The following is a 24,188-nucleotide window of genomic DNA, read 5'->3' on the forward strand; positions in this document are numbered from 1 at the left end:
CAACAGGAAAAATGGGAAGCCTTGGGGCAAGCATTAATTCACTCAGAATTAACTCAACAAAGCCCTCAGAAAGCAAGGGCATTCCACTAAGAAGTCATCAGTCCTTTGAGTCACAAAATCCAACCTTCACTGTGTAATGTAACAAAAATGTAACGATAGTAACAGTGAAAACATGTTCCTCTCGGGTTTCCATAAAATTGGACAGATGGTGGCTTTCGAACATAGAATGAGCAACAACAAATTCTAAAACCTCTCCCCCTACCCACCCCCAGAATTTTCCGCTACGTAAGTGTCTCTTGATCTGACAAGTTGGGCCGAATCTGCTGTCTGCCATCAGAATCATCTCCAGCGGGGTCATTTTCCTCACCAGACTCCACATAGATTGGCCAGTCATTGTCTGTGTCACTCTTTTCTTGGCTTTCGGACGAGGCCTCCACCAGGCTGAGATTGATGGGCGTCAAATCGTCTTCATCATCGTGTGTGTCTGTAACACAGGTGCAGCTGTCACACAGCCCGAAGCGCCGCAGTCCCTGGGACAGGTGACTCGTGAAGGTTCTTCTGCAGCCCTTGCAGATGATTGGACGGTTGGATCTATGGACCTAAAATTACAAGCAGACACAGTAAACGTTCTCCTGCTTGCTCTCTCTGCCACAGCCTCAGCCTCACGAAGGTGTTTCCACCCCAAGGCCATTGGATATGGGAGGAACGTGCCCACCCCCCATTGCCAAGGCCTCCGCTACTACTAATACCTTTGAAGGAACTCTTCGCTGATGCTCTGGGTCAGGTTAGGTCCCCAGCTATATATTCCCACCTATACTCCTTCCTTTGTTGATTTTCTAACAAATTATTGGTAAATTCACTAGACTATAAGCTCCAAGAAGGCAGGGACCATTCTCATTCATGTTCTCTGTCACATTTGTTACTATATCCCTATGCCCAGCATATAAAGAGCATTCAGGAAACTGATGGGGATTTTAAGCATGGCTTTTTCTGTACCTGGGACTATCTAGTTATTAGGGAGGCAGACTTGTTAGATGGTATCTTCTCCATATGTGGCAGATGTCTCATTCGTAACTCTTCATTGATAAATACATTCCTTACCTAGGAGAAGCGCTTTGCATACTAGAAAAAGGAACCTGATCTCCTACCCCATGCAGCAACTCCTCAGGGCAGCAGCCCCAGGGCCCCCCTCCATATAAGGGACTATCTAATGTGTGCGCTATTCAGGAGCTCCAGCCTAAAGGAGCTCTGTGAACCAAAGCCTCTCCTGTAGAGACTCTGGATGCAGGATGGACACAAGAGGTAGAGACAGAGAGAAATGGTGGAGGACAAGGGCCAACAGCACTATACCCAGCTTGCTGGAGCTGCCACTACATCCTGGCCAATGTCCCTGTCTTCCATGGGGTCTTCTGGGCTTCCTACACCCACCCCACAGCACTTGAGCCAACCAGAATATGTACATGACCTTTGCAACCTGATGGTGCCTTTGAATACCACCTCCTTAGGCTGCAGTAGACTGGACTTTGTATAATGTGGAAAGATAGAGGGAATGAGGATTCCAATCCATGAAACATCTTAGGGGCACCAGGGACCTGTTGCTGCCAAGACAGACTGGAGATATAAATTGAGGAGGAAAAAAGACAAACAAAAACTTAAGACCATGGAATGAAGCTACTTTCAGACAAGTGTGCTGGGGCCAGCCCTGAGAGCAGAGGCAGTCAGTAACTTTGTACTTATCTTAAGTCTGGATTCTTTCAAACCCATAATTCACATTCTATAAAATTCACCTTTTTTTTTTTTTTTTTCTGAGAGAGAGAGAGAGGAGCAGGGCAGAGGGCAGAGGGAGAGTGAAAAAGAATCTTAATCAGGCTCCATGCACAGCACGGATCTCAATGTGGGACTCGATCCTATGACCCTAGGATCATGACCTGAGTCAAAGTTAAGAGTCGGACACTCAACCAACTGAGCCACCCAGGTGCCCCGAAATTCACCTTTTTAAAGCAAACAATTCAATGGGTTTTAGTACACTCACAAGGTTGTGCAACTATCACCACCATCTAATTCCAGAACACTCTTTAAATGTTTATTTATTTTTGAGAGAGAGAGCATGAGCTGGGGAAGGGCAGGTGGAATGGGCAGAGGGATGGGGTAGGCAGAGGATCCAAACTGGGCTCTGTGCTAACAGCAGAGAGCCCGATGCGGGGCTCGAACTCACAAACCATGACCTGAACTGAAGTCGATGCCTAACCAACAGAGCCACCCAGGCACCGCTAATTCCAGAACATTTTCCTCACCCCTGAAAGAAACCGTGTGCCCATAAACTGTCACCCCGCTACCATCCAACACCCCTCTCGCCCCTACTAACCACTAATCTACTCTATATGCATGAGTCTGCACATTTTGTATATTTCATATAAATGAAATCATATAATACGTGGCCTTTTGTGACTGGCCTCTTTCAAACAGCATAATGCTTTTAAGGTTCATCCATGTTGTAGCTGTATCAGAACTTCATTCCATTTTATGGCTGAATAAGGGTCCATTGTATGGATAGACCACAATTTCTTTATTCATTCATCAGTTGATGGACACTTGGGTTGTTTTCACTTTTTGGCTACTGTGAATAATGCTGTTGTGAACATTTGTGGGCATGTACTTTTTTGTGTGAATGCATGCTTTCAGTTCTCTTGGGTATATACCTTGATGTAGAATTGCTGGGACCTATGGCAATTTTATGCTTAACTTTTTAAAGAACCACCAAATTGTTTTGCACATTGGTTACACCATTTTACATTCCTATCCGCAGTGTATGAACATTCCAATTTCTCCACATCCTTGCCAACACTTTTTTTTTTTTTGATGATGATAACAATTCTAGTATATTTGAAGTGGTGTCTTACTGTGGTTCTGATTTGCATTTCCCTAATGACTAATGATGTTGAGCACCTTTTCATGTTCTTATTGGCCATTTGTATCTCTTCTTTGGAGAAATGTCTATTCACATCCATTGTTTAATCTGGTTATTTGTTTTTTATTGTTAAATTGAAAGTGTTCTTTATATATTCTGGTTACTAGATTTTTAGCAGATAAGTGGTTCACAAGTATTTTCTCCGTTTCTGTGGGTTGTCACATTCTTGATAGTGTCCTTTGAAGTCCAAACCCATTTTTATGTTTGATTTCCCAAAGACTGATTGCCTTGCTCAAAGATGATCTTAAATGCATGTCTTCCTAAATGGCCTGAATGCCTTTTAGCTGGTGGGAAATAACCACTCACCTGGGAGATGGGCTCCCAGGGAGTAGCCAGTGGGAGGGGAGGTCACCTTGGTCTGGAGCCCTGTTTGCTGCCCACAGGTGGCCTTATGAAGGGCAGCATGTCCTTTCCCTATGTCCAGGTACTGGCATTAGGTGGGAAACTGAGGATACAGCTTTCTCACCTTTAGTATCACACTGGTGAGAACAGACCCACAATACCCTGTCCAAGCCCCACTGTTCTCCCTTATGACAACCATCCCTAACTAGGATCTAAACTTTCTTGAGTCTAAGAAAACTGGTCTGTAATCATATAAGTTTTAACTTTCTCTAAGTGCTACCAACCCAGCTTTAATTTAGTAGAAACATATGTTTAAAATTCTCTGAAAATAGCCCAGTGGACAAAGACACAGAAGACAAACTGGTTTTTTTTTTTCGTTTTTTAAGGTTTTGTTTGTTTGTTTGTTGTTGTTTGTTTTTGTTTTTTTTTTTTTTTTAGAGAGAAACAGAGACAGCGCCAGCAGGGGAGGGGCAGAGAGAGAGAGAGAGAGAGAGAGAGAGAGAGAGAGAGAGAAAGAAAGAGAGAGAGAATCCCAAGCAGGCTCTACACTATCAGCTCAGAGCCTGATGCAGGGCTCAAACTCACGAACTGTGAGATCATGACCCAAGCCGAAATCAAGAGTTGGACACTTAACTGACTGAGCCACCTAGGCGCCCCAAAAGACAGGGTGGTTTACCCTTACTTCAGACAGATGTCGGGAACCCCCTCCCCTGTGTCCCCCGCCGCCCTCACCACAGGAGACCTGCCAGTCCAGACACTTACGCTTAGGGCATGACTCCGCAGGTGCTCCTGTCGAGTGAACCGCTTGCCGCACGTCTCGCAGGGGTAGGGCCGCTCGCCTGTGTGTGAGCGGATGTGCCGCTTAAGGATGCCCTTCTGTTTGGCAGTGTAAGGGCAGAAAGGACACTTGTGGAGCTTGATGGGGACCACCAGCACATCACCTGGGGAACCAAATGGGTTGATTTAGCTGCACTGTAAGCAACAATGACACTAGCCACCCTCCGACAGGTGATCAGGAGCTGGGGAATTCCTCCAGCCCAGATTGAGAGGGAGGACATCAACACTACCACCAGCCAGCGGCAAGACACTGCAAATTCCAAGTCTTTGTCTGGCTCCCCATCAGCCGGAGGGTAAAGGGTTGCAAGGAATGCCATACAGTTCTTACTGGCTTTCAACCTCTGTGGCTCAGTTAGAGATACAGCTTACATCACCACCTCAGTGGTATCTTCCAGTGGATAAGTGGAAAAGCTTCCCAAAATAACAGTCAATCTGACGGTATCTATTTTGTTTGATTTCATTTTAAGACAACGCTGATTGAGACTTTGTCATGAACCGTATTTCATCCCCCCCCCAATTCATACATCGAAGCCCTAAACTACAGTGTGATTATATTTGGAGATAGGGAGGTAATTAAGGTTAAATGAGGTCATAAGGGTGGAGCCCTACCCTGATAGGACTGGTGTCCTTATAATTAGAGGAAGAGACACCAGAGATCTCACTCTCTCTCTGTTCATGCACAGAGGGAAGGCCACGTGAGGACCAGCAGGAAGGCAGCTGTCTGCCAGCCAGGAAGAAAAAACCCTGCCAGCACCTTGATCTTGGGCTCTGAGCCTCCAGAACTGTGAGAAAACAAATTTCTGTTGTTTAAGCCACTCAGTCTGCCGTATTCTGCTGTGGCAGCCTGAACTGACTAACACAGACCTCCTCGATTGATCTCATGACCCCCAAAAGTTTGGAAACCTCTGTTATTGATGGATCACACCCCTGGATCAGGATCCATGTTCTCTCCCTCTGTCTCTCTCTGTCTCTCTCTCCCCTAGGATCCATGCTCTCTTTGACAGGAGCTCCTAAGAACAGCTTCCAGGCATGTGCAGAAATGGTGTGCTATGACACAGACCGTAAACTAGAATTCGTATTAACTCTATCTACCTGAAATCATCAACTATCCAGGGATTCACTTAAATCGTTTTCCAACTTTTTTTCCCCATCTTACTTGTACAACCATTATGGTTGGCAACACAATTAATCCCCAGGTATAAAAACTGTTCAAGTTTCCCGAGTTACCCTTACTACAGTATTCCAAGATGTGAACCCTCAGGACTTTTTGTAGACCTTGGTCATATCACGTCACATAGGAAGGCACTAGTGACTCAAGCTTTCCAGGCACTGAAGCCTGGGTTCAGGCCCCAGCTGTACCACTTACTAGCCGTGTGACCTTGGACATCTCACGTAACTTCTCTGCGCCTTACTTTACTCGCATGTAAAATACGGATGATAATAGTTCCCACCTTAAAGGATTATGGTAAGAATGAAATGAAGTAACACCTAAAGCACGGCACCTGGGACATGGTAAGGGCTCATAAATATCAGCCATTTTTGTCACCATCGTCAATAAACACAAACACCAAGTCCTTGGTGTCCTTACTGATGAAGCGGGCCAGGCTTCTGTGGTTTCTTTCAACACTGGAGTAACTCCTTTTCTCTGGGACCTTCTCAGGATACCTAGCTGGGCTTGGTCTCTTCCGAGGTGCTGCCAAAAGTATGGCAAGCTGAACCGCAAGTGAGAACCCAACATCATTCTACATAAGGGTGGAGATTTTCTCTGGTTTCTAGTTCCCGTCCGATAATGCCTAACACTCTTCATAATCTATAGTGAGTCCAAAGCGGTTTCCTAGAATAAAAGCAGCAGCTCGTGGCTCATCACTATATACATATGTTAGATTACTTTAGTTCTCATTGGTCACACTGGGGCTGAGATGCCAGTTTCCTGCTCCCTCCTCAGGGGTTGTGGAACCTTCTGGCCATCTATCCTCACCGGCCTGGTGTTATACTTTACCTTTCTTCTCAATTATCTACTAAAACATTAAGTAAAATGGGCCCAGTGTTAGTTGTTGGAAAAACCAATTGTTAACTATTTCTCCACCAGAAAAGTAAGAATTAGCACACTCCCCTTCCCCTCTCATGGTCTGATTTCACCAACACAAACGTTCATCTGAATGCCCAACACTGCGTTAACAAGGTCCATCATTACCAAGACACCCGTTTCCTCCCTCAAGAAGTTAAGTTTAGCAGGACAGAAAGACATGTGAACAAATTCATACAATGTAATGTAACACATGCAAATTTCAAAGTGATGAAGAAGTATAGACAGGAAAGTAATGAATTCTCTCTAGGAGTTCAGAAAAGGATTTCACAGAAGAGTGATCTTTGAGCAAGATTTAAAAGAATTTTTTTTCATGTTTGTGTTTGAGAGAGAAACAGACAGAGCACGAGTGAGGGAAGGGCAGAGAGAGACAGAGACACAGAATCCGAAGCAGGCTTCAGGCTTCGCGCTGTCAGCACGGAGCCTGACGCGGGGCTCGAACTCACCAAACTTGAGATTGTGACCTGAGCCGAAGTTGGATGCTTAACCAACTAAGCCACCGAGGCATCCCTCTTGGGCTTTATTCTTTAAGCAGCTAGAATCTAAGGAGGGGGAGTACATGGTCAGATCTGAGTTTTAAAAGCTCCCACAGAGGGCAATGCAGGGGAAGGATTTAAGAGAGGCAAGATGAAAGGCAGGAAGAGAGGGGGAGAGGATGAGAGATGTCATGAATTAAAGCAGAGAAGTAAAGTTAACAGCATGCAGTGACCACATGGGGGAGGGGAGAGAAGGGAAAGAGAAGATTCAAAATGACACAGATCGTGGGTCCATTGATTTGGTAGATGACAGTGGAATAAACTGAGGCAAGGAACACAGGAGAAAAGGCAGGTACTGGGACAATGAGGGGTTCAGTTTGGATTTTACTGTGTTTGGGGCAGCCCCGTAGCATCCATGGGGGAATATCTGGGTTAGACAGATACATCTGGAACTTAGGGAAAGAAGGGAAGAATACAGTTTTGCAAATCTTCAGCAAGTTGGACCTGTTGCTTTAATTGAGACCTGGCTCTCCCCTGAACACCCTGCTTCCCTTACCCCATAACCCTGACACCTCTGGGTCGGAGGTGAGTAGGATCCTCCTTGTGCTTCACTGTCATCTCCAGACCACTGTCCCTCCCTCCATCTTCAAAAACCTTAAGATCTTTTGAAGCTCACACCATCGAATGATAGTGATGAGAGAGCATGAGGTGCGCTAAGGACAAAATGCAAGCTAGCACACCCTCCTCCCCAGCTGGGACGTGGGTGATATTCCTTAGGCACTCCTGGCTGCCTAAGGACAAAGGAAATGGCCAACTGACAGAGATCACAGTCTTATAGGACATGGGTTTACAAATATCTTAGTAAATTGCAAGAAAAAGGCAATCTTATCCACAGCCTAATCTCCAGAAACCTATAGACTCCATTTCCTGGAGCCCCAACATCACCCCTCAATAGTGATGTGGGAAACAAAGGCAGGAAGGAAATGACAGGTAAAATTACATTCCTTATAACCTGCAGCCCATTGACAAATACTCGAGGCAAATACAGAGCATAACATTTCTCCAGGAAACCCTTACTGTCCTAATGTTAATGCCTTACTTAGAGGGAAAACAACCTTGGCTTGACGATAGCAAGGCCTCAGGTATCTTAGGAGTCTGCTTTAGCATGTCAAAGTCCCTCTGGAGGCCTCCTCCCAAACTCCATACTATAAAACCAGTCATTCTTCACAACCCCAGTGCAGCTCTTTCTGCCCACGGGTCCTGTCCCCAAGCTTTAATAAAATCACCTTTTGCACCAAAGACGTCTTCAAGACTTCCTTCTTGGCCGTCAGCTCCAGACCACCCTACCATCACCCCAAAACCTCATCAGTAGCATACCAACCTCTCCTTATCATAGTCATCTAGGAGCCCCGACGTCACCTCGTCATTCCATGGAGATCTGAGCACATTGCCTTCACAACATAACTCCTAGCGTAATTCTTGGTGTGAATACTGAAAATGACCCAACACCCTGGCCTCTCTGTTCCATGACCTCCTTTCCTCCTTGTCTTCTACCCCATGTCAGCTACCCGGTCCTAGACCAAGAGTTCTCAACTTGACCTGCATATCAGAATCACCTGGGAAAGGGGTGCTTCGGTGGCTCAGTCAGTTAAGCATTCAACTCTTGATTTCGGCTCAGGTCACAATCTGAACAGTTTATGTGTCTGAGACCCATGTCGGGCTCCATGCTGACAGTGTGGAGCCTGCTTGGGATTCTCTGTCTCTCCCTCTCTCTCTGCCCTTCCCTCACTCGTGCTCTCTCTCAAATTAAATAAATAAACTTAAAAAAAAAAAGAATCACCTGGGAAACTTAAAAAATACTGATGTCCAATCTCTGTCCCAAGCATATCTTTTAAGTTTTTTTAATGTTTATTTATTTTGGGGAGAGACAGAGCACGAGTTGGGGAGGGGCAGGAAGAGAGAGAGACACAGAATCCAAGCTCCAGGCTCCAGGCTCTGAGCTGTCAGCACAGAGCCAGATGTGGGCTCAAACTCACCAACCCTGAGATCATGACCTGGCCAAAGTCTGATGCTTAACTGACTGAGCTACCCAAGTGCCTCCCAAGCATATTTTTAAAGCACCCTGCTAGTGTATAGTTGGGAGCGGAATCATGGCCCCATACCAAGATATTGCCAATAACTGCATTTGCTCCACAGTCCACATTTCAAGCACCCCACTTCCCAGTCACCATCTCATATCTTTCCAGCTCACCCCCTAAGTGTCCTTTCTTGGCTGGGACCAAGCCATGGACTATGCTGCCACTTTACTGTCCTTCACCTCCTTGGATCCTCATGCCTCTCCTTCCCCAGTTTAGTACCCACAATCCATCACTGAAATCACTCCTTCACATCCACCCTCAACTGCCTGAGTCTTCTCTCTCCCTCTATCTGTATTCCCCTGGTTAAACCTAAATTCTGGGTAAATACAAATCTATGCCTATTCCATACCTGAAACAAGGCAAGCTAACATCACTGGTGAAAAATAACACAACTGTGTGTTCTAGTCTCACTTCAAATCCATCTAACCATCACTCTCTGAGCACTACTATCAGAGCCCTTGGTTCTTCAGGGACTATTCCACACCCTCCCTCTGCTCAGCTCTCCACCCCCGCTGCCCCTTCCTTCCTTTCAGCCACCATCCTTGCTGCTTTAACTGAGGAGAAGCAATCAGAAGAGAACCTCTACATGCTCCCAGCAACCCCCAAACTCTCCTGTGAACACATGTGGTCTGCTTTCACTCCTGTTCCTACGAACGAACTGTCCTTCCTCACATGCAGAGCCAGACTGTCCCTGCCATTTGTACAGGGACCTTGTCTGCCCTCGATCTATCAACTGCCCCTCTCTTCCACCATCAATTATCCTCCCCTCTCCTGGACTATTCCCATCGGCAAACGAACATGCTTTTAGATCCTCCACCTTAATAAAAACCTAGACCTCATATGGCCCTTTGGCTACTGATGCATTTCTCTGTCCCCTTCACAACAAAACTGCTTGAAAGAAGCATCAATACTCATTGTCTTCCCGTCTATATTCCCCAGCTCTGTTTCAGGCCGTTTGGTCTCTTGCTCCACTACTTCATCGCCACTGCTCTTGTCAAACCCACCAAAGACCTCCCCAGTGATCAGTTTTCAATCCGCCTACGCACAGTACTATACATAGTCAATTTCTCCTTTTTCCTGAAACGCTTTCTCCTCCTGGCATCCATCACTCTCGATTTTCCTCCTACCTCACTGCCTGCCCCCTCTCAGTCTCCTTTACTGGTTTCTCCCTATTTTTCTGACCTTGACATGCTGGAGTTCCCCGGGGCTCAGTCCTTAAATCTCTTATCTTCTCCTTCTACACCTGTAAGTTCACGGGATATATAGGTTTCAAATTCCATGGACCCATTAATGACTCCCAAATTTATATCTCAGCTCTGACTGCACCCCCCAACCCGGAACTCCAGACATACAGATGCAACTGCTTACTGAGCATCTCCACTTGGATATCTGAGAGGCGTCACAAACATAACATGTCTAAATCAACTGCTCAAGCTAAAAACCTTAGGGTCATCCTTGACTTCTGTCTTTCTCATACCACTCACATAAGCCATTAGCACATCCAGTTCATTCTACCTTGAGAGACAGTCCAGTCTTATCCAAGAAGACCACTACCCAAAGGGATCCTTTTTTTTTTTATTTTATTTTTTTTAATGTTTATTCATTTTTTTTTTTTTACATTTTTTTTTCAACGTTTATTTATTTTTGGGACAGAGAGAGACAGAGCATGAACAGGGGAGGGGCAGAAAGAGAGGGAGACACAGAATCGGAAACAGGCTCCAGGCTCTGAGCCATCAGCCCAGAGCCCGACGCGGGGCTTGAACTCACGGACCGCGAGATCGTGACCTGGCTGAAGTCGGACGCTTAACCGACTGCACCACCCAGGCGCCCCAAATGTTTATTCATTTTTGAAAGACAGAGAGACAGAGCACAAGCAGGGGTACGGCGGAGAGAGAGGGGGACACAGAATCTGAAGCAGGCTCCAGGCTCTGAGCTGTCAGCACAGAGCCTGACGCAGGGCTTGAACTCACAAACTGCGAGATCGTGACCTGAGCCGAAGTTGGACGCTCAACTGACTGAGCCACCGAGCGCCCCGGATCCTTTTAATATATGTCATTTCAAGTCACTCTTGGCTGAGAAACTTCTAGTGGTATCCCTTCTTGGAGTAAGACCCAAAGGTCTTCTCATGGCCCTCAGGGCCCTAGCTGATCCATGCTCACCCAAATTCTCTGACCTCATCCTCCAGCACCTTCTGCCTCGCCCACCCCACTCCAGCCTCCACAGCACCCTGCTGTTCACCCGACAAGTGTGACCTGCACTTTGCACCTTGCTCTTCCCTCTGCCCAGAATGTTCTTCTCCCTGATTTACCTGCAAAATTTGCTCTCTTCCTCCCTCGTGGCTTCTGCTCAAAAGCAACTTGTTAGAAAGGCCTTCCTTGTCAACACTAAACAAAATAGCATCCCCTTCGCTCTCTGCCAACTTTTCCCCTGCTTTTGTTCTCTTCATATTATACACTTGTTTATATGTTTGTTGTCTGTCTCCCTGCCTTGGAACATCAGCTCCATGAGGACAAGGACTACCTTTTGTTCATGCTGATGAGCAGTGTCTGGCATATAGTCAGTGCTCAATAAATATCTGTTAAATGATGGAATGAATGGACACACAGATCAGTGGGACAGAATAGAGAGCCCAGAAATAAACCTACGCTTACATGGTCAATTAATCTAGGAAAAAGGAGGCAAGAATATACGAATGGGGAAAAGACAGTCTCTTCAATAAACAATGCTGGGGAAACTGGACAGCTACAGGCACAAGAATGAAACCAGACCACTTTCTTATACGATACACAAATGTAAACTCAAAATGGATTGAAGACCTAAATGTAAAACCTGAAACCATAAAAATTCTAGAAGCAAGCACAAGCAGTAATTGCTCTGACATCGGCCACAGCAACATTTTTCTAGATATGTCTCCTGAGGCAAGAGGGAAAAAAGCAAAAATACACTATTGGCAACTACATAAAAATAACAAGCTTTTGCACAGCAAAGGAAACCATCAACAGAACAAAAAGGCAACCTACTGAATGGGAGAAGATATTTGCAACTGATAAATCCGAGAAGGGGTTAATATCCAAAATATATGAAGAACTTATACAATTCAACACCATAAAAACAGTATGATTTAAAAAACAGGCAGAGGACCTGAATAGACATTTTTCTACAGAAGACATACAGATGGCCAACAGACGCATGAAAGATGCTTAACGTCACTAATCATCAGGGAAATGCAAATCAAAATCACAACGAGATATCACCTTTATTTATACTTGTCAGAATGGCTAGAATCAAAAAGAAATAACAAGCGCTGAAAAGGATGTGGAGAAAAAGGAACTCGTGTGCACTGCTGGTGGGAATATAAATTGGTACAGCCACTGTGGAAAACAGTACGGCGGTCTCTCAAATTCCACTACTGGGTATTTACCCAAAGGAAACAAAAACACTAATTTGAGGGCACCTGGGTGGCTCAGTCAGTTAAGCATTTGACTCTTGATTTTGACTCAGGTCATGATCTCCCGGTTGGTGAGTTTGAGCCCTGCATCAGGCTCTGTGCTGACAGCACGGAGACTGCTTGGGATTCGCGCTCTTTCTCTCTCTCTCTCACTCTCTCTCTCCCTGTTCCTCCCTTGCTCGTGTTTTCTCTCTCTCTCAAAATAAATAAGCTTAAGAAAACCATTAATTCGAAAAGGTGCATGTACCCCTATGTTTATTGCAGCATTATTTACAATAGCCGAGATATGGAAACAACCTGTGTCCCTCAATAGATGAATGGATAAAGAAGATGTGACATAAACGTGGTGCATATGCACACTTGCATGTGCACACGTGCGCACACACACACACACACACACACACACACACACACTGGGATATTCCTCAGCCACAGAAAAGAATAAGATCGTGTCATTTGCCACTAGATGCATGGACCTAGAGAGTATAATGCTAAGTGAAATAAGTCAGACTGAGAAACACAAACACCACATTATTTCACTCATCCATGGAACCTAAAAAAACAAATAAATGAATAAGCAAACAAAAAGCAGAATCAGACCTATAAATACAGAGAACAAACTGATGAGTTAGTTAATTAATTAGTTAGCAGCAATGATATGATGTTGAAGAAGCAAGCCAATGATGGAGAACTGGCCACACTGGCATTAAATGACCCCGTGATGAGACTGGAAAGGAATGGGCAGAGGTTAAGAGCAATGGGTACACACAGTGTCAGAAACCAGAGGAAGAAAGAATTTCAAGAAGGAAAGAAAGGGCAGAGTCAACTACTGAGAGAGGCCAAGTAAGGTAACACTTGAAAATCGCTCACTGGATTGACTCTAGCAAATCTATGACTGACCTCATGGCAGCAGTGTCAGTGGTGTGGAGGGGGCAGAAGCCAGACCACAGTGAGCGGAGAAAAGAGTAGGAAGTAAAACGGTGGAGGTAACAAATGTAGATGAACTTTCCAAGAGGCAATGGCAGGTGCTGGAACTGGGGTTGGGAGGTCTGGGGGGGAGAAGACTTTACAGGAGGACCTTATGATCTGGCAGTGTCTGCTAACATCAGATATAAGCAATGTGGCTACAGAATTATCGCAACACCCTCCTGACTGTCTCCCTGCCCTTGTCTCCCATCTCCACACCATTGAGTGCTGAGGCCAAATTAATGTCCCACAAGCACAGATCCTGTCCACTTCCAAGCTCAGTAACTATCAAAAATTCCCCTATGCCTACAGACAAAACCTTACCTCTTAGCATTTAAGGTTTTCCATAATCCGACTCCAATCAATTTCTCCCTATGTCTCTTCTTGCCCTCAGATGCCACCTTCATAATGCCTCCCTGATCTCCCACGAAGAATCCGGTTCTCCTGCTTCTGGACTGCTGTGAAAATCACACCTCCATCTGTCTTCCAGCCCTGGTGACTTTTCATCATGTGATGCCAATTACACACATCCCATCTCCTCTAAGACACCCTCAGTTCTTTGAGGGCTGGATCCATGTCTGACTTATCTTCGAATCTTCACCAGGAAGGTACTCCAAATATTTGAGCAAATAAATGAATGACCAAACAAATCAGTCCTACTCTGCGCCTTGGCATTTGGAATAAATTTACCCAGGAGCCGTGTGAATGGAATCGAAACCTGGCAGACAACAGGCATGGCCAGGGCCAGGGGAGGCTGCCTTGCCACAGCACCTTGTCGTTGGAAACCTGACTTTACAGACTGAGGGACTGGACTTGAATGAAGATGGCGTAGAGCTGGAGACTATTTCTTGATACTTGTGCTTATGGGCAGAGGGCTTGAAAGATAAAACCATGGCACTGACATCCGTGTGCTGCCTTCAGAGTTTGTTTCAATGAAATGAAGCCAGCCCAGGTTGCTAGGTTTAGCTCTGCCACTTACCAGCTCTGCATTCTCAGGAAATTCACCAAACCCTGTGGGTCTTGGTTTCTCCACACTCATCTGCCAAACTCATGAGGGTCTAATGGATGTGAAAGGGTGGTCACCGTCTGTGAAGTGCTATTGTGCACGGAAATGAAATTTCAACCCGTTCCCACAGTGTGTTCACTGAAAACAGCCACTACCTTCTAAATGCTGGTTAAGCCAGTGTCCCTGAGGATCAGAAAGAGCATTTTCAAGTTTCCAAGCCTAGTTTTAATCAGACATACAGAGCGTTCTTGCTTTAAAAAATGAAATGAAACATCTCAAGACAGCCACTTAGTAACAAATAAAAGCAGCTGATCTCCCTTATCTAAAATACTTTCACTGCTCAGTATTGAAGGGTGAATTTAAATTGGGATTCATTAATTTCTTGGCTTGAGGTTCTGGAAGCTATAGGGTACTTTCATCAGTAAGGTAGCGGCCAAATCTATTTCTCTCTCCAAGACACTTTACAACACAATTACCCCACCTGTTCAGGAGAGTTAGTCATGTTAACTCATCTCTCAGAATGTTCAGGGGAACAACCAAGTTCTCTTAAAACACAAAAGCCTACAAAAGTAAAATATTTGATATAAAAGCTAGTTTAAGGTTGATGATTTAATTAAAACACACACATCTTTAGATGTATCAACATTAAATTTGTTTTAATTTGTTTTAATATTTATTTGTTTTTGAGAGAGACAGAGACAGAGTGCAAGCAGGGGAGGGGCAGAGAGAGGGAGACACAGACTCCGAAACAGGCTCCAGGCTCTAAGCTGTCAGCACAGAGCCCAAGTCAGGGCTCAAACCCACAAACTGTGAGGTCATGACCTGAGCCGAAGTCAGACGCTTAACTGACTGAGCCACCCAGGCGCCCCTTAAATATTTTTTTAAAAGCCTACCAAAGGATATAAGAAATTTACTCACATAAAGCCAAATGCCGACTCATTTTAGATATTCTCAAGTAGATGCACCATCGACCAAAACTGCCTGTCTACTATGTGCCAGGCACCAAGGTTAACACAGAGAAGAATAAATTTCTTAGAATATGTTCTCGTACATGAGAAAAAAATCTGAAAACCTTCTCATTTGGTCCTCAATGCTGTGAGAAAGGCAAGGCAGGGATGATTATCTCCAGAACAAAATGGGTTCAAAGAGATTTACTGATTTAACTGAAGCCCCACTGCTGGTTAGTAAAAGACAGTAGATTTTTTTTCCCACGTCCTCAAACTGCCCTCAACACCCTTATACTCTAGTTGTAGAGGTAAAATAGTAACACACAGGAAGAGACAATGCCCTGCACACAGCAGGTGCTCAACTAACACCTACTGGTGGTGGTGGTGATAATGTGGTGGTGATGACGGTGGTGGAGATGGTGGTGATGACAGCAGTGACAATGGCAATGCTGACGATCATGGTGATGGGAGCCAGTAAGGCACAGGTGCGCGTGCTAAGTGACCGGCAGAGATGCTGAAGGCGAATGGAGCTCACCTGAGTCCTCTCCATACCAGTCAGTCTGGACATCCATCACGGCACTCATGGCTCCTCCCGCACCCTCTGGTCTTCCCTCCAAACTTCGAGAGAAGTGATGGTCCACGTCACCTTTGCTCTGGACGGCACCGTTGCGCAGGAGTGCCTCCAGGAACTGCTTCACGTGGTAGTTACCATAAGCCAAGTCGATGGCCTGGCCACCGGGCAAACCCTCGTCCATGTGGGCCAGGCTGAGTGGGGTGGCATACGGCTGCAGCTGTTCGCCCAACTCCACCTCCACCTCGTCGGCATCAAACTCCACCTTGGGCTCTATCTGTTTGGGCAGAATAGAGAGGTCACTGTCAGCGGGGCCACTGCCCTGGCCGTCCTTCGCCGCCAGTTCCAGTGGGTGGCAGCCTCTGCAGTCACTGCGAGGGGGCTCTCGTGGACAGTCCACCCTCTCCTCTCCCTCGGCCGGAGAGGGGACCACGCTCTTGGTGTCACAGGCGGTCCCTTCCCTGCCTGAACTGGGGCTTCCGCCGTCCACCTGATGAGCCGCCACCGCCGCCGCGGCCGCCGCCGCCACCGCTGCAGCCACGGCAGCCTCCTTCTCCATCTTCCGGCAGATATCAAGGGACGACCTGATGTAGGCCTTGCAGAAGTTCACCACGTCGTTCATCTGCAGGTAGCTGGCCGCCGACATGACTTCAATCACGTTGTCCCCGCACAAATCCAGCTTCCCAGAGTACAGGAAGTCTAAGATGGTGGAGAAGGCATCGGAGGTGACTATGTCCAGGGAGGCGGTGCTGTGCCGCCCGCTGTCCTGGATGTAGTGAATGAGCAGGGCTCGGAAGTAGCCGCTGTTGGCAAATAAAATGTTCCTGTGGGCCTTGAAGATCCGCCCTTCCACGATGATGCTGCAGTCACAGAAAAAGTCCCTCTTTCGCTGTTCATTCAACTCCCCCAAGAGCTTGGCATGATAGGACTGCATCTCCATGTCTCCACCAGCTGCTGCTGCTCTGGAGTAGCCTGAATCTCTGCCAAGATTGTTTTTTTGAAGTTAATTTACCAATTACTTTTTCCTTTTGTTTTAAAGTTTATTTTTGAGAGAGAGAGTGAGAAAGCATGAACGGGGAGGGGCAGAAAGAGAGGGAGAGAGAGAATCCCAACTGTGCTAACAGCACAGAGGAGGGCTCCATCTCATGAATCATGAGATCAGGACCTGAGCCAATATTAAGAGTCAGACACTGGGGCGCCTGGGTGGTTCAGTTGGTTAAGCGCCCGACTTCGGCCCAGGTCATGATCTTGTGGTTTGTGGGTTTGAGCCCCATGTTGTGGGTTTGAGCCCCACGTCGGGCTCTATACTGACAGTTTAGAGCCTGGAGCCTGTTTCAAATTCTGTGTCCCCCATCTCTCCCTGCCCCTCCCCCCCAAAATAAAATAAACATTAAAAAAAATTTTAAAGACTCAAAATATAGATAACACCCAAATCTAAGACTTATAGTTCAGTCCTGATACGGAACTCAGAGACCATACTTACCAGTCTGGACACACACCTATTACTACTTTATGGAAGCATTTGGTGGGCTAGCCAGCATACATTCATCATTCTTATGGTTTTGGTAGTTTTTCTGGCTTTGATAGAACCACCCTTCCCCCATTCTTCACCAATGTGTTTTTAATTTTTTTTTTAATTTTTTAATCTTTATTTATTTTTGAGAGAGAGAGAGAGAGAGAGAGAGAGAGCGATTGGAAGAGGGGCACAGAGAGAGGGAGACACAGTATCCAAAGCAGGCTCTAGGCTCTGAGCCATCAGCACAGAGCCTGATGTGGGGCTCGAACTCATGAGCGGTGGGATCATGATCTGAGCCAACGTCAGACGCTTAACTGACTGAGGCACCCAGGTACTCCATTGGCCAATGTGTTTTGCATCAAGCTGGCCCCATCCCCAGGCTCTAGATCTAATAGAGGCCACCACAATCAACGTGTCCCACCTTCTGACCACAGTGATTAGCTGAGAGATGGCCATGTGGCTTGGTCAGAGCAATGAAAAGCAATGAAATGTTTACTGGGGCACCCAAAGAAGAGCACTCTCTACTCGGTGGGCATGTGGATGTCAAAGATGCTGCCTCACAGGGGTGTCTGGGTGGCTCAGTCGGTTGAGCGTCCAACTTCAGCTCAGGTCATGATCTCGCAGTTTGTGAGTTCGAGCCCCGCGTCGGGCTCTGTGCTGACAGCTCGGAGCCTGAAGCCTGCTTCCTGAGTCTGTGTCTCCCTCTCTCTCTGCCCCTCCCCTGCTCATGCTCTGTCTCTCTCTGTCTCAAAAATAAATAAGAACATTAAAAAAAAAATTTTTTTAAGATGCTGCCTCACCACCAAGGGAACCGCCCAACAAAGATGACAGTTCAGTTCAGACAGGAACAACAGGTGCCCCGAGGACACCATCTGGGCCCCAACTCATGCTGTGCCAGAGGCCAGTTAAGTCCCTTTTTGCCTTAGCTGGTCTGAGTTGGGTTTTCTATCTCTTGCAACTGAGAGACTCTTAACGGATTGACTCCACTATCCTTGGCCCACTCCTCCAAACTTTAGGTCCTGGCCCTCATTGGTCAGGGGACTAAAAGCCTTGGAAGGTACAAGCCACATCTTACTTCATTTGCTATCCCCCGTAACACCTGGTAGAGTGCTTTGGACAAAGTAGGTTCGGTAAGTAGAAAGGAATACTCCTTTCTTAACTGCTAAGTAGAGCAGGTATAAATCAAGTTTACAATCCTTCTGCTACTGAGAAAGACAGATGCTGACCTTCCCCGAGCTCTCTCTCTTCCATCTTTTCCCATCACACAAACCACAGAGCCAACCTGCAACAGCACTCCAGCCTGGTCTTAAGGGTCAACCTACTTCAAGTTAACACACTCCTTGCTTGCTGACTTAAGGCCCTTGATCTGTAACAGAACTAATTTACTTTCTTTTAAGACTTGCGGACCACTGGCCTTGGGGAATGAAGGACCAGAACTCTCCTAGGCCACAAAGGCCAGCAAGTCTGTTTGAAGCCACCTCAGCTTTCTGATTAGCCCAGAAACATTGAGCAAAATGTTTTTCTTCTTTAAGGTCACGCAAATGACTTTGCTGACCTCCCTTTACACATCTGCAAACCTTGCCCTCCTTTCCAGAAAGAACAGAGTGCTCTTGCACAACCCCCGGGTAACCAGGAACCAGACGTTCTTGCACAACCTCTGAGCACTGAGATAATTCTGTAGCTGGCATCATCAAGTCCTCACACAATCAAGAAATGTCAAAGACCATGGGACTCTGTTAACTGATTAAATCGCTTTAAAAATCCCTGGGTCAGGCAGAAACCTCGGTGTTGGCTTTTGGACAAGAGTCCGCCTTCTCCCCAGGTCCCTGGGCTTCTGAACAAAACTCACATTCTTTTTCAGTCAAAACTCATCTCTTGAGTATTGGCCTTTAGAGCGACAAGCAGCAGAACTTCGGTTTCCGTAACAATCCATTGACTACCCCTTTTCCGTATTGACCCACTGAGCACAGGGAAGTTTCTAGAACCAAGTCCATCATCCCTCTACTGGAATCACAAAAGGCCTGGTTAGAGCTGCCAACCACAACTCACAACTCCTTAGTGCTCTTCCTTTCTACAAATGCAATGCCACAATACCCTAACCAGCCAAAAACCAGGCACTTTCTCCCCACAAAAAAGGCTCTTCCATTGGCAAACTTGATTCCCCATAGTCTGTGTGCTAACTACACGGACTATACTCAATAAAGACCCACAAGAACCTTATTAACTGGCAGTTCACACTTACTTTATACATATTTATAACAAGTGATGCATTTCACTTGTTTCAGTTTAGAAACTAGACAACCAATTAGGGAGAGAAGTAGAGAGGGTCCTCTATAAGATAGTAAACTGACAAAAGTGAGAGTTGACAGCTAGGAAAAGGTAAAAAATGTTTCTTAAAAAAATAGACCCAGGAATTTTTTCAAAACATCAGCCTGAGGCCATTTAGCTAAGCAACATTAAATGCTCCTACATATTCAAAATGGCCTTAGGACAGCACTAAATTATAGCCCAGGGCTATAAGTGATGGGCTTAAGTCCTCAAGAAGATTCTTATCTGTTTATATTCATTTTAAAGCCAAGGAAGTTATATCATAATTTCTGGAATTTTTTCATCCAAAGTAGTTAAAATTAACATTTGCTTCAGAAAGGAAGAAAACTGTTAGATATCTGCAAAATTCTACGATTCCCAAATAAATCAACCCTGAAAGTTGTCACAGGACTAAGGCTTCACTGTCATTCCCACCTCTTCTGACTTTTCCAGCCAAGTCTTCCCAGCAGTTCCTGCTGCTGCCTTTGGCAATCAAAATACGAAGGGAGGGGCACCTGGGTGGCTCAGGTCTTGATTTCACAAGGTTCATGAGTTTGAGCCCTGAATCGGGCTCTACGCTGACAGTGCAGAGCCTGCTTTGGATCCTCTGTCTTCCTCTCTCTGTCCCTTCCTGACTCACACGTATTGGTGCACACTCTCTTTCTCTCTCTCTCAAAATAAATTAAAAAAAAAAAAAAACTTAAAAAATATATAAATGGGGTGCCTGGGTGGCTCAGCTGGTTAAGGGTCCAACTCTTGATCTCAGCTCAGGTCATCAGGTCATGATCTCATGGTTCATGAGATCGAGCCCCGCCTCAGGCTCTGCCACAGCTCAGGGCCTGCTTGGAATTCTCTCTCCCTCTCTCTCTGCTCCTTCCCTGCTCATGCTCTCTCTCTCTCTCTCTCTCTCTCTCTCTGTCTCTCAAAATAAATAAATCAACTTTAAAGAAAAAGAAAAAATATGAAGGGAAAATCAAGATATAGGAAAATACAACATTTCAATACCATAGTTTACTCCCTTCCTCAGAACTGAAAGAAAACCTATCAGACTGGTAACATCACATTTTTCAACTGTCATGTGCTAATATCCACTGGTGATGCAGATGTAACTTGGAACACCATTCTAGAGAGGAATTTTGCAATATTTATTAAAACTTAAAATGCACACTTCTTTTGTCCCAGAAATATCAATATAAAAATTTACCCTTTTGGATGTGTTGCCAAAAAATATCAAATTACAAGTTCAGAGATGTCCATTCACCAGGCTTTTATATGAGCACAAAAGTATAAAGAATGTCCAACAGGGGACAAGTTAAATAAATGAGGTGCAATCACACAGGGGAATACTATGCAGCCACGTTTTTAATGAGCCAGAGTTGTGTGTGTTTGTTATGGATAGGTCATCAAGGTATATTGAGAGAAAAAGACAAGAAGCAAAACAAAATGTACCATATGATTCCATCTGTATAAGCATGATTTTTTTCAATGTAGGGTTACACAAGCAAGAGTTAATAGCAGACACCCTTGAGAAGAGAGATTAAGGGTAAGAAGTATGTGAAGGGATCTCCACTTTTCATTTTCAACCTGTTAGAATGTTTCACTAAGTGCATGTACTGCTTTCATTTTTTTCTTTTTAAACAAAGGGGGTAAAGGAGGAAGGGCAGAGGAATAAGGAGTTGGCCAATCAGGGAGATAAACCGGTGTAGGCCCAACACTTCTTAGCTGAAGAACAGTTTTATCGACAGGGCACTTCCATCTTTCACTGGAAGATGCTCCTTTCCAGCAACAGTACCCCAAACCCATTTCCTTTGGCTTTCTCTCTGCAAATAATCCAGATTCTGTCGGGTCGTGTCAATACTCCTTAACTTGGCAAAAGTCTGTCCACAACCCTTTCCCCAACCCTGTATTTGGCATATAATGTGGAAATCCTTATTCATATCACTTGCCTTTGGTGCCCTGCAACCGTGGGACAGGCTGAGGATCACTACTTCTCCTTGGAAAGAAGTTCTCTGGATCTACTGCTCTCAGAAGTACATTTAGCCTCACCGGTTAGGGGAACCCCCAGCCCTCTGACTGTTGCAATTCAATTCAACAGTTACTGGTTCCATACAAGGCAGGTGCCAGGAATAGAAAAATGAGCCAAGTACACCGTGCATGTCCTCCGGGAGAGAGCAGATGCCAACACTACTCTCTACAGCACACTCCCACGTTCCCCTAGGGAATGCTACCCAGATCACATGACTGCCTTCATGCTGGCACCAAAACCAGCCTTGAATTCCACCCGCCAACTCTGCCAAGACTCCTTCAGTCTCACCAACCTGAGAATAATGAAAACCTCCTCATCCATTGCTAGCATTTACTGAACACCACTCTTCATGAAGCACTGTAGACAGTACTTTACAAGCATTAATTAACTTTTACCTCACAATAACCCAATGCAGTAGATATCATTGTTATACCCTCTTTTTTACGGGAGGAAATTGAAGTTCAGATTTATAGCTAACGTGTGCAAGTCAGGACTGAAACCAAAACTGGTTTGATTCCAGGGTTGACATTCTTTTTTTTTTTTTTTTTTTTTTTAACGTTTTTATTTATTTTTGGGACAGAGAGAGACAGAGCATGAACGGGGTAGGGGCACAGAGAGAGGGAGACACAGAATCGGAAACAGGCTCCAGGCTCCGAGCCATCAGCCCAGAGCCTGACGCGGGGCTCGAACTCACGGACCGCGAGATCGTGACCTGGCTGAAGTCGGACGCTCAATCGACTGCGCCACCCAGGCGCCCCCAGGGTTGACATTCTTAACCGCTATGCCAACCTGACTCCCCATAGGGTTGAGGAAGTCACTCCTCTCCCAACGCATGGAGGGAAGGGGAACGACACGGGAGAAGAGTTTCCATTTTCACAGAAAAAAATTCAGGGTCAACTGCACCTTGGGTTCACCCGCTAAACTGTTCCCAAGACAAGGGGATCTCCACCCCTTCCCCACCTTCCAAAGACAGACGACCCTGCGGAGATCACCGGAACCAGCTCCTGGACCGGTCTTTGGCTCCTGAGGGTGGGAAACAGGGGCCCTACCCGTCTCGTTGCCTCCTGCAGACAAAGTGACCATCGCTGCGGTGGGCATTGCCCCAACCTGGCCGAGCCCTCGCGTCCCAGCACCATCGCAATGGGCGGGCGCCAGGACCACCAGGCTGGACGACGCGGCGAGACAGCCCAATACCAAGGAAAGGGGGACAGCTGCCGCCGCGCCGACGCTCCCCACTCTGGAGGGAGGGAAGGGTCGGTCATCCAGCTCAGGTCTGGGTGGCGGGAGGTCTCGGGAGCAGCCAGGGCCGGGAGGTCCGAGGGAGGCCGACCAAGAGGGGAGCTCTCTGCCCGCTCCCTCCACCCAAGGCGGACCTCCTGGGGCGCCCCGAATGTTCCCCAAACCAATGAAAGAGGTAGCGCGAACCCGCTTCTCGACTCTCACCTTTCAGCGGGATCCAGCCTTGCGGCCGAGCTACCGCACACCGACACGCCCCTCTTTCATTCACCTGTCGCCCCCTCCGTGAGAAGCGAGGCAGCTGACCAATCACAGGGGCTCCTAGGCTCAGGAAGGCGGACCCTTCGGCCAGCGGGTTAGTCAATGGCGCCCGTGCCCCCTCCTGAGGCTGCGCTCTGATGGCGCCAGTCCTCGCGCGGTGACGGGAGTTGTGGTCTCAGCGTTCGTTTCTCCAGCAAAGATATAGTGGACAAAACTACAAGTCCCGAGATGCCAAAAGGGGCAAGAACGGACACTAGCAGAAGGCTGGAGCTCTGTTCGGTCTTCTGAGTCCCACTCGAGGGACCTGCGAAGTGTCGGCGTCTTTGTCCGGAGAGCTGAAAGCACGACGTGCATATTAAAGTCGCCCGGAGAATGAGAGCTCTGACCTATCAGTCCGCACACATTGTACTTGCCGGCGCTTCGCAGAAATTCTGGAAAGAGTGAAATGGTTTCATGTACTCAACAGGTTTTTAACGAACACCCGACACCCTCTTCCCTTGAAAAGCTTTCAGGGTCATGTATGCAAGTGAAACAGTTAAATAGCGGTACCCGGTGCTCAGGAACAGTACTGACATGTTGTGGGACAGCGGTGAACAAGACAAACCAGCTTGCCATTCTCGCGGAGCTCAGTTCTCATAGTGGGTGTATCAGTTTGTGAGCGCTGCTGTGTCAAAACACTACAGGCCGCCTTAAACAGCAGAAATTCATTGTCTCGAATTTCTGGAGGCTGGAAGTCAAGGTGTGGGCAGGGTTGGTTCCTTCCGAGGGTTCTGGAGGAAGGATCTGTCCCAGGCCTCTCTCCTGGACTTGTAGCTGGCCCTCTTCATGTTCACCCACGCTCTCCCTGTATACATCTCTGTGTGTAGATTTCCCCTTTATATAAAGTCACTAGTCATAGTGAATTAGGGGTTCACTCTACCCCAGTACAACTTCGACTCAACAAACGAGTGCATTTGCAATAACCCTGTTTTCCAAATAAGGTCATATTCTGAGGTGCTGGGGGTTAGGACTTCAGCACAGGAATGGGGGCGGGGCGGGGGGGGGGAGTGCAGGCAGA

The 24,188-nt window shown here is 46.5% G+C and overlaps 1 protein-coding gene across 1 annotated transcript; it reads right to left on the reverse strand.

Moving 5' to 3' along the window:
* Nucleotides 1-281: 281 nt before the first annotated feature.
* On the reverse strand, nucleotides 282-23,179 carry ZBTB8B (zinc finger and BTB domain containing 8B). The gene is made up of 4 exons (XM_047872324.1): nucleotides 23,078-23,179; nucleotides 15,750-16,765; nucleotides 4,073-4,251; nucleotides 282-599 (listed from the first exon to the last, which is right to left on the reverse strand). Exons 2-4 carry the CDS (start codon nucleotides 16,723-16,725, stop codon nucleotides 282-284), a joined length of 1,473 nt encoding a protein of 490 aa, XP_047728280.1. The 5' UTR covers nucleotides 16,726-16,765; nucleotides 23,078-23,179.
* Nucleotides 23,180-24,188: the final 1,009 nt, after the last annotated feature.

Source organism: Prionailurus viverrinus, chromosome C1 (assembly GCF_022837055.1).
Source record: "Prionailurus viverrinus isolate Anna chromosome C1, UM_Priviv_1.0, whole genome shotgun sequence".
NCBI classification, from domain to species: domain Eukaryota; kingdom Metazoa; phylum Chordata; class Mammalia; order Carnivora; family Felidae; genus Prionailurus; species Prionailurus viverrinus.

Excerpts from the sequence above, each read along its gene's own strand:
- ZBTB8B (XM_047872324.1), bottom strand. The coding sequence starts at position 16,725 with ATGGAGATGCAGTCCTATCATGCCAAGCTCTTGGGGGAGTTGAATGAA. Across the intron at positions 4,252-15,749 it reads CTGGTATGGAGAGGACTCAG|GTGATGTGCTGGTGGTCCCC; the intron begins GTGAGCTCCATT and ends TTGGTTCCCCAG. Across the intron at positions 600-4,072 it reads TGCGGAGTCATGCCCTAAGC|GTCCATAGATCCAACCGTCC; the intron begins GTAAGTGTCTGG and ends TTGTAATTTTAG.